This window comes from Sinocyclocheilus anshuiensis, unplaced genomic scaffold (genome assembly GCF_001515605.1).
Source record: "Sinocyclocheilus anshuiensis isolate Anshui unplaced genomic scaffold, SAMN03320099.WGS_v1.1 scaffold70, whole genome shotgun sequence".
NCBI lineage: Eukaryota > Metazoa > Chordata > Actinopteri > Cypriniformes > Cyprinidae > Sinocyclocheilus > Sinocyclocheilus anshuiensis.
Window position 1 is genome coordinate 1,605,317 of NW_015542377.1, and position 10,948 is coordinate 1,616,264.

The 10,948-nt window shown below is 38.5% G+C and overlaps 1 protein-coding gene across 2 annotated transcripts in view; it reads right to left on the reverse strand.

Annotated features, from left to right (window-relative positions):
* LOC107692377 (ribonucleoprotein PTB-binding 2-like) overlaps positions 1-10,948 on the reverse strand; it is a 72,855-nt gene that overhangs the window by 2,995 nt on the left and 58,912 nt on the right. For both annotated transcript variants that reach the window (XM_016491410.1, XM_016491411.1), the window contains exons 10-13: positions 7,862-7,973; positions 7,444-7,592; positions 2,684-2,785; positions 1,344-1,466 (exon numbers count right to left, since the gene is read on the reverse strand). In XM_016491410.1, the coding sequence (XP_016346896.1) occupies positions 1,344-1,466; positions 2,684-2,785; positions 7,444-7,592; positions 7,862-7,973 (486 nt within the window). The remainder of the gene's footprint in view (positions 1-1,343; positions 1,467-2,683; positions 2,786-7,443; positions 7,593-7,861; positions 7,974-10,948) is intronic.

Genomic DNA, 10,948 nt, shown 5'->3' on the forward strand with positions numbered 1-10,948 from the left:
CAGCAGGATCCCATGTCCTGAAAGTGTCTGACCTGTAACACCACCTGCCACCACATTTACATAAGCTCCTACACCCCACACAAATACCACCAACACACAAACATGAGCTAACTTCTATCGCAACACACTTTGTGTATACAGTCCACAAAGTCAGCACATAAATCAGCTCGCAGTCTTTAATATGTAGAATGTTAGAATGAAGATGTAATTAAGATTCGTCAGTATTTCTAGGTCATTAATCAAATAAGCAAATTTGTGACAGTGCAACAATGGCGTTCATGCAGCTAAAGTGCTGCTGTCATTTAAAGCAAAAGAAATTCTTGATAATTTTTCAATGTTTCAATCACATTGTGGCGATAATATAATTTGTAGTGAAAAAAGTATTCAAAAAGAAATTTACAAAACAGAGTAAATTAATAAATGCATGTTTGACGGTTTCACAAAAACTAGTAAGCACCACAACTTTTTTCAACATTGTTATTAATAAAAAATGTTTCTTGAACACCAAATAAGCATATTAAAATGATTTCTGAAGGATCATGTCACACTGAAGACTGTAATAGTAATGGCTAATAATGTTTGTAAGCTGAAAATTACATTTCAAAATATATTCAAATAGAAAACAGTTCTTTTAAATTGTAATAATATTTCACAATATTCCTGTTTTTACAGTACTTTAATACATATTTTATTTTATTTGAAATAAATGCATGAGACTTCTTAAAAAAACACCCCAAACTTTTGAATAGTAGTTCATTACAGCTTAAAAAAAGACCATGAATAAAAGCTTAGTTTTATTAATAGTTTCTGTAACACAGCCTTATTGTTTTCATTTTATTTTACAAACATTTTTGTTTAATATGCATGCTGTAATATGCAAGCATACTATCAGTATAGATTATAGATTAAATGCATACAGTTTCCATACTGTATATACCTACAGAGAAATGAAAGTCTAATTTCTGACCTATTTTGGTCTGTGACAGTATGAACAATTGGCAGTAAGTCACAGAGTGATCTGTCATAGAGAGATGCCGTGTCAGTCACGAGACACTTAGACACAGTGGAAGTCCAGGCTTTTGACTTTTCTGACATCTGTCAGAAGTATGACGGCTGGAGTATTTCTACCTCTAAAGAATGTGTGAGGTTTGGGAAGTGTGTGAACTGTTTAGCATTTCTGCTGCAGTGCATGTATTTGCATTCCTGCACAGTAGAATCCCTTTCAGTGTGTAAAGTTTTGAGCTGGTCAGAGATAGATAATGTACACAGTAAAGTGAGCATCATTAAGCATGATGTGTTTCTGTGTGTGTGTGTGTGTGTGTGTGTGTGTGTGTGTGGAGTACCTTGCTGACATCTCGGTGCTGGTAGACTTGAGCAGCTGTCTGGCTCATCTGCGTCTGAGAATAGTACTGACTGACAGCATGCATGTAGGAACTGTAGTCTCCGTATGAGGAGGTGACCACCACCTGTGACAAACACAAACTTGATTTGTTATCATGGTGGGGACTTTCCATGGACTTCTATTGTTGTTCATGACATTTTGAGTTCATGACATCTTCTATTTCCTAACTAAGTGATTCCCAAAAATGTATTTATTTATTTATTTTTTGTCAGCAGAACCCCTTTGACCTAAAATAAGTACCCCCTAAAACTAGGGATGGGTTTTTCACAATTCGATTTCAATTCACACGCATGCGATTAGATTTGATTCCGATTTGACAGATTATTTTGGATAAAAATCAGGTATAGTACATGGCAAATTTTCTAAAAGGGAAAAAGTCAGTTGGTACTACATTACTATAATATTGAAGGTTCAAATTAACTGATTTGTATACAAACACTTAAAATTACACTCAATAAAGTTTTTATAATAATAAAGTTATAATACTAACTTCACAATTACTGTACATAATTATATTTCTGCTCCAATTCGTTTTTTAAAATATAAACATTTAAATCGCTGTCATAAAAATTGACGGATTTATCCAAACATAAATTAAATATGGAAAAACAGTACAAAATTTAATGATATATGGTGCATATTTGGCAAAATGCTCCTCTCTAGAGTTCCTTTTTCTAGCTGACTAACAAGTTTATGGTCACCAAATATGTTTTCTTCTGTGGTAAATGTGACATTATGTGACATATTGTTTACAAGCTGTTATATTGACGTCTTTCCACGGTTGAAACACTGATTGAGTGATTACATGAGACAGTATACGGATTTCGCTAAGTTGTACTCTTTCTTTTGACCTTTGGATGTTCATTCATGTTTATTTCGTGCTTTAACTGGTATTAAAGCAGAGGAGAAGATCTGTATTTATTATTAATTTATTGGATGGGAGGCGCACTACAATGTTCCGTTCCTTAACTGAAAACAGGCTAGGCTAATGGATTCTTGGGATTTAAGAATCAATATCGTTTCATAAAAAAATTTTTTTTTACCTAGCCCTACCTAAAACATTACTATTTCAATAATTTTACTATATATTTGTATGTTCATGATTTTCTGATGTCAGTTAATGATCACATGACATGCAGGAAAAACAAAACATTTCATATTTTCGTAAGTTAATAATTTGCGTTTGGGAATGCCTGCCCTAATCTTTTTACATTTTCATTTTTTTTCTTTTTGTACAATGGGCACATTACCATAGTACCGTGCCTGTGTATGTGTACTCACCTGAGGTTGCTCTTTTGTGCATTCAGTAACTGCAGCTGTCTCTTGGCTAGAGTTGCCATAGTTCTGTGCATGGTAGTGTTGGTACCACTGCTGCATGGCCTCCTGTCACACAGAGACATAAAACAGAACCAATGAAACACAATAACATACAATCAGACACAGCTTTAACAGGGATCTATATGAGGAGCAAACATGTCTTGACTATAACTTTAAGACCCCGATATACAGTACTTGAAGTTCATTTGGAGTTCATTTTGGGAGTTTGAAACAGCTTGCCAAAACGAACATTCTGAAAAGATTTGCTCCAGCAGATTAACGCCTTTGAACTATCATTGATCCGTGGCAGTTAAATAATAGGTAGGTGTGCTCTGGGGCTCTGCTGTGAGTATATCGAGGGCTTAAGTGACTCTCCTTCCAACTCTTTTCTCTGACTTAACACCAAGTTGTGACACACCAAGATGACGGTTGACCGCTGGCCAATGTCGGACTGTTGTTGAGCGTCTGTTGGACTAGTTTTTGCATTGGCACTAGTCGGACCCCGTCGGCAGCTTTTTGGGAGCTCGTCGAATCTGCGGTGGAACCCATCGGTGCGAGAGAGCACTCTGATTAGCTGTTCAGCTTAGCGAACCAGTGCACAATGAGAGAAAACGAAAGTGACGAAAGAAAGCCAAGAAGGCACACAGAGAAGGCTCTTCTCGTTGTATATCCGCAGTCCTATTTCTTCTGGTTTCCCTTTTTGTATAATGAATACAGCTATTGCTACTGCTGGTATGGAGAGTTATTTCCTCTCACATAGGCACAGAACCTACAGGCTAGTTGGCTGTAGTCTTTGCTGTGTGTTCAAGCTCAACTTTTTGGCCCAGGTGCAGGTGCGACAGCACAGTCGGCTCTTGTTGTTAATAGTTCTTTGATGTTGGTTTGGTGTGTCTGGGCTTTTACTGACACATCTCACTGACTCTAGTCCCAGCCTTAGATGGCATACTCAGTCTATTCACTGACTATTTGCTACATATTGTACACAAAATGGCAACAAATTTCTAGCTTTATTGGATTTTTCAGGGGTCAGGGTGCACACAAGTCCATCAAGGTATAACGTTACAAGGTACCAGGCAGCTCCAATTATGCCCCTTGTGCCCAATCTGGTGGGATATTTTCTCCACTGAAAAGACAGTTCCTTTCCTTCATCACTAAAACCAAGTTGGACTCGAACCAGGAACCACCAACATCAGAGCACAGATTGCAGGATAATATCAGCACTAATTAAAATGATAAGAAGAAACACAGGCTTTTCTGATTCAGTTTCTGATTCAGACTTCTGAGCAAGAAGATTTGGTGATTCATGGTTCATGGCATTACATTTTTCAAAAAACAATCAGTTTTTTATTTATTTATTTATTTTGGAGAGATGGAACTAGATTTCCTTGAGCACTAATAACAGGGTTGTATCTGATTTTAGGTTGACCCACAGACCCTTATATCAAGGATATACACTTAAACCAGCTAATAAATGTGTTCGGGAGTACTTAAAAATATCAGACAGGTGTGTAGGAGCAGGGATGAAACCAAAGTCTACTGGAAAGTAGCCTTTCAGGAGCAACTTTACATGTTGATCTCTAAGGGGTGGACCTTGGCCAGTATAAGCATCAAAGTGGACTAGATAGTCAAATGTCTGACTACATGACTCTGCACTATACTGTATGTATCACTTTGAGTCCAGGTGCCCGCAAGGCTCCATTTCCTCAGCTGCTTCCTCTTTTTTTCTCCATCCGTCTAACCTTGTGGCCTAATCCGTTTCGCTAGCTTTCTCTTCTACTATTCCTTTAATATATCTCTTCCTTCTCATCTCCTTCCCATCACTCCTTTCACCATTCCCTGCTCTCTTTCTCTCTGGATGCCTACAGCGTGAAAGCTCACTGTCTCATTTCACTAAAGCTGGTGGAGTGTGTGGGAGTGTGCGACCAGATGGGACAGACAACTCGCAGCCAATCATCCTCTTCCCTCCTGTCTTCCCCCTCTGCATCTCTCGCCCCCCCTTCTCTCCCTCCAACTCTCACCCACTCCTTCTCGTATTGTCATAGGAACGCCGGCAGTAATGAGAGGGAGACCCACATTTAAGCCATTTAATCCTGCTAAAGTTCCTTCCCCTCCAAACTCTCTGCCAGGGAATGAGTAGGGGGGTCACCCTAAAGATGCTAGCAGGAATCTGAGAGACGGTGGGAGGACTGTAACTCCTTCTCCTTCCCTCTCATCCACTCCTGGAGCACATTTTCCTCTCCTCTGCGTCTGCTGAAATCCTTACATTCTGATTTCTATTTCATTTGACGGCTTTTTGACAGCCTAGTGCAGAGTGGCAGGATATTATTGGGTAGAGAGCTTGCCTTTCACAGTTCAGGATAGTCACTAGTGAAGGACTAGTGACTGTGTGCCATGTGGTGTTATCAGCTAATCAGCATTAACATGATGTTATCTTCTTGATTAATTAGTCACATGGCATTTATTGCTCGGGTGATTGGCTCAAAACTTCTATGTCCATATAGAATTTAAATCACATAGGCCAGCTGAGCAACTGTCATTAGCTCCTGTCATTTAGCCCCATGGTAAATTATCATTAAGAGATCATGTGTGAACAGGACCTTTTGAAAAATACCGGTAATCAGTTCTGGTATGAAAAGTTACATTACCAGTATGCTACTGGTATGCTATGGGTAAACAAGGAATTGGATTACTGGTATGAGCATGTATGAGGGCAGATTGTGCTGATGTAAGAATTCTACTTTGGGCCAATCATAAAACTCTGTCTGAGCTATTTACAGTAAGCACTGCTGCTTTTAATTATTTTTCTATGTAAACGTACTAGACGAATATCCGACCATTCGACCACATTTCACATTCGAGACCAGCCTTCTTTTCCATTCATCAGCACTGTGGCTCTGCAGTTGCTATTGCATATTATATTAACTGTAGTACTATTAGTATCTATTATGCGCCTTGTGTGCAAAAACATGTTCTGTGTAATCATCCCCTTCAGAAGTTTAGAACATGTTATCAGATTGGACAGATAGTGTAACTAAAGCGCTCCTCCTAATTCAGCTGGATGAAGAAGATGGCACAGCATTTAAAGGTAATTTCTGATGACTGACATTACAGAGTTTACTGGTATTTTGGTATTGATGTGTGAATGGTATCTTATCGGTAAAAAGACGGAACTCTGTAGCTTGTGTAAACAGCGCATTTGTGTAATGAAATGTCATTCTGGTATGAAAGGGGCTATTGAGACAGCTTCTAACAGACCTCCCTGGTCCAAACTAGGTGTGATGTGACAAGTTGAGCTAGGAGTGATTTCTCTGTTCAGTCATAGATATCAGAAGATTTTTGATGCTTAATGTGAAGTGGGACTTCGGTCCTATGAGATTTTACCGTGTGGGTTACAGAACATAACAGAGCATAAATATAAACCAAGCAATCAACAAAAAGCTCAGTCAGTTGGGACAAAAAAAGTAACTTTTATCGTTTGCCGACTCTGGTTTGGACATGGTGCTGCACTACAGCTCCATTCTGATGGAACTCTTTTTGTTCTGTTTTGAACATTCATTTTCTTTATTCCGTATAGACCCATCTATCTCTATTGTGCAGCTGAGCATATGGCAGAATTGTTTTCTTTCTCATTCCTCTCGCTCTCTCTGGCTTTCGCTGTCAAGTCTGGGGCTCAGTGGAAGCTTGTGTTAGAGAGAGATATTGTGGGGGATATAATGGGGGGAGAAAAGACTTGAGAGAGTGGGCTAAGAGTGAGACTGATAGATCGTTGCAGTGAACGCTGGGATTTCTTCCTGTGTCTGTGACTGTTAGCATCTGTATTCCACAATGGTCAAATACTTTCATCTGATATACAAGGTCCCAAGACTACGGTTCAAATACTATGAAAAAAAAAAAGACTATCTATCTATCTATTGATAGATATTGAGAATGGAAACCTTGTCGAAACCACAATTCTTTTTTTTTTCAGGATGCTTCGATGAATATAAAGTTCAAAAAGCATTTTTTTAAATAAATGAATTCACTGTCACTTTTGATTAATTTAATCCATCCTTGCTTAAAAGTAGGAATTTATTTTCCCCCCTTTTTTTCTTACTTCAAACCTTTGAATGGTAGTGTATCATGGTTTCCACAAATATATTAAGCAGCACAACTGTTTTCAAAATTGATAATAAATAAATAAATAAAAATAAATTCTTAAGCAGCACATCAGCATATTAGAATGATTTCTGAAATATCATGTGACACTGAAGACTGGAGTAATGGCTGCTGAAAATTCAGGTTTGCCATCAAAGGAATAAATTACATTTGAAAATATATTCAAATAGAAAACAGTAATATTTCACAATATTTGTGTTTAACTGTATTTTTTTATCAAATAAATGCAGCCTTAGTGAGCATAAAATATTTTTTTTTTCAAAAACATTTTAAAAAGATTTACAAACCAGTGTGTATGTGTATATATGTATATGTATGTGTATATGTATATATGTATATGTATATATATATTAATATTTGTGGTTTCTCAAGGTGTAAACCATCACTCTGATTTGTGGTTGTAACAAGATCAGATGTCAAAGAATGGGATCATTTTGTTGTGGAAACAGTGAATGAAACAATGTGTCAGCTGATTGTAAATCTCACAACACAAAAGCTGATGCTGTATATATATATATATATATATATATATATGTGTAAAAATACATGAATATTTTTCATTTATATACCTGCGTGTATTGCTGAGTGTATTGGTGAGTGTATTCTGCAGGAGTGGTTTCTGCGCTGTATTGACTGGGTGGGTGGGTGGCAGGTGGCAGGACTGCACTGTACGTCCCAGTGTGCGCCTGCGCAGTCTGAGGTTTACTGTTGCAGGGTGCTGCAGGAGAAACAGACAAATTCTGATGTAAATCAAGACCTGCTCAGGGACACCCATTTAGAACATCTCTCATACACACACTCTTTATCTTCTCTGCTGGTGTGGGCTGCAGCCCGTCTGGCTGTGGCCTTGAGCAGAGAGAGACAAGAGACAGTCTTACACTGTAAAGATTACAGTTGAAAATAGAGAGCTGACAGAGAAGAGATACATTCCAAGGTCTGGCAGAAGTGAGTCATCTTCAGAGTGTGCCGTTCTGATCGTGCACGTACCTTGTAGTACCACTCCAGGAAGCACACTAGCCAGGTTTAGATATGGGTTGGAAGGCAACTTCACTTCTTTAGGGGGGTCTCCCAACAGAGACATCTGACAACTGGACTGACTCTATAGACACAGATAAAGAAAGTGTGAGAGAGAGAGACAGGGTGAGAAGAGCAACAACACAATATGCTACAGCATTTCAGCTGCTAATCTGGTACATCACAGAGCTCACAAACAGACCACACAGTAGAGGTCTTCTCGGGTCCTAAAATCTGTACCCGACCCGAATCACTTCTTACCCGAACCCGACGTGCATAAATTACTTTTTAAAAAAGAAAAACCCGGCCCGAGACAGACCCGATGAAATTAGACCCGAGTCCGACACGACCTGACGGCATTTATTTTCGAACCCGAATGGACCCAAACGTAAACGGCATTGACGTGTGTACAGCCTGCAGCCCCGCAGTCAGTCAGGAAAAATCCCGGTGTCCTGTTGACTGATTTGGCCACTTCTCCATTACTTCGATTTATTTAACATTTATTCAATTAATTATTAGGTTACTTTATATTAGTGCCTGCCTGATGGATACAAGGTATTTCTGAGCTCCGCTTTCAATTGTGACCAGTGGATTTAAAAAATAAACGTGATAGTTTGATAAAAAATAAATCGATAGCCTAATCATGGATTCTCTGTTGTCTGCAACCTGATCTCCCCGGCGAAAGGCTTCTGCACACAAAAAAGAAAAGCCCTGCATGAACACGCAGCATAATGAAGCGAGTTGATTTTCCTGGTGGATCTCATATCTATAAGATGATGTCTGTGTGCGAGGATTACGAACGTATGCTCCTTTTCTATGTGCGTTCCTCTCTTAACACGAAAGTGAAAGTAACCTACGCATTCGGGATAGTTTAAAAGAATTCGGGTCTAATCGGGTCCATTTGGGAAAAGCATGTTTATTTTAAATTACCTGAGACCCGAGGCCGCTAATACCAAACCCGACCCGTGTCCGAGGTACTCGTCGAAGTTTTGGACCCGAACCCGCTCGGGTCTCGGGTCGGACCTCGGGTTTTCGGATCCAAGTGGACCCGTGAAGACCTCTACCACACAGTACGACTGAAATCTCCCCTACATCTCCAAATGTGAGCATGCAGCTATAATAACATGAAACATCTTTTGAAATATATTTAACTTATGCAATGTGATGTATTTTTAGTGAAATTGACTATTCAGCATGAAATAATGTAGAGTGGGACTTGATTTTATTGACAGAGATTTGATTGGACTGTGAAAAGTGAATAAATAATGTTATATATTATCGATTAAACCAATGATTCAGTGACCCATTTATAAAGACAGTCACTTGCTTCATTTCTGAATGAATCAGCCGTTTGAACAAATCGATTGAATGAATGACTGAATGACCTGAATGACTTGCCGCCACCTACTGGTGGTTATTGTTTTTTATTTAGAGTATTGTTTCATTTTTTTTTTTATTCATATTTCAATATTCCATTTATTTAAAACTAATTTATGCCTATTTAAATCCCATTAATCTCAAAGCATTATTAATGCAATTCTAATTGCAGTGGAAATGCATTCATGACCAGTGTTGGGCAAGTTACTCTGAAAATGTAATCAAATTACTGATTACTCCTTTTAAAAGTAATCACGTTACTGTTCTGATTACTTTATTTCAAAAGTAATTAGTAATTAGTTACATTACTAGTTACGTTACTTTTTTCTCCATTAAATTTATGAAATCCCAGCATACACGCTCCCGATAAATATTTGTTATTAAAGCATCAACATTCACAGAACACTGTTATTTTTAACTAACGAGTCTCTGCACTCGCCTATCAAGTATTGTCCCACGCCGCACTCTGTTGCGTCGGGTCTCGCGAGAGAGCAGGGGCCGGATTCACGAAACATTCTTAAGAAGGAATTTCTTCTCAACTGCCATTTTCTTCTTATTTTTAAACTTAAGAAAAAAAGTCAAGAATATTTTGTATTCCCAAAAATTCTTCTTAAGAATATTCTTATCTTTTTTCTTAAGATTGTTCTTAACACAAAACTTAAGAAGAATTCAAATTCTTGAAAAGAATCTTCTTAAAAATCATCGTAAATAACTTCTTAAATTTAGGACAGCCCCAGACTTGTCTTAAATCCCAAACAGTAAGAATTATTTAATGAATTTATTGGGTTATTTCAAATAAATTTTTATATTTAAGCATTACATCAACACTAGCTACATATAATACACAGTAGGACTATTAATAGGGATGTGCACGAGTTTTCGGAAGTGACAGTGATGACTGATAATGTAAACAATGATTGGTCATGATTGGCCTATGTGTGACTACTTTTTGTTGACTTCAAAACTCAGTAGCAACTCTAAAACGAGTCAGATAGGGAGCTTTATGCCGAGTTCACACTGCACGATTTTAGCCCGATTTTTCACTCACCAACAGGTTTTGCAAATCGCCGACAAAATGCCCAAAATCGGAGGCAAATCGGTGCTCGTTCACACGAGTGACAATCAAGCAGTGTGAATTATCAAAGACGCGATTTGAGGGAATCGCCCACGCCCGCAAAATATTTGGCATGCTAAATATCTGGAGCTGTCGGCGATTCACAATCACGCTGTGTGCAATGATTTTCTACATCGGCGATGACCTACAGCCAATGAGAGACCAAGATACAGGGCAGAGGGAAGTTCGGGGAGGAGTTATAGACCAGATTATCAGTATTTTAATAGATATATGAACAATTATATCATACAGAAACACAAACATTTGCTTGCCCAGCCACAACATCAGCATAACAGTTACTGCAAAATTATTTACCTCCAACTCTCTTTGCAGAACACCCAATCCCTGTTCCCTGCATCTCCCTCCTGCATAATCTGTTTTTCTTTTTCTCCTTGTAGCTGGAAATCAGCTCACAGACAATTTGCGGGCTATATATATTTTTTAATAATTCCAGTCTTGCTCGAGAACTCCGGTCTGACGCACGGGGGTTCTCGCGTTATTTCCTTATCACTTCTCGCGTGTGTTTTGTTGTGAAACGTAGTTTGCAGACCAGACAGAGCCGTTGGCGA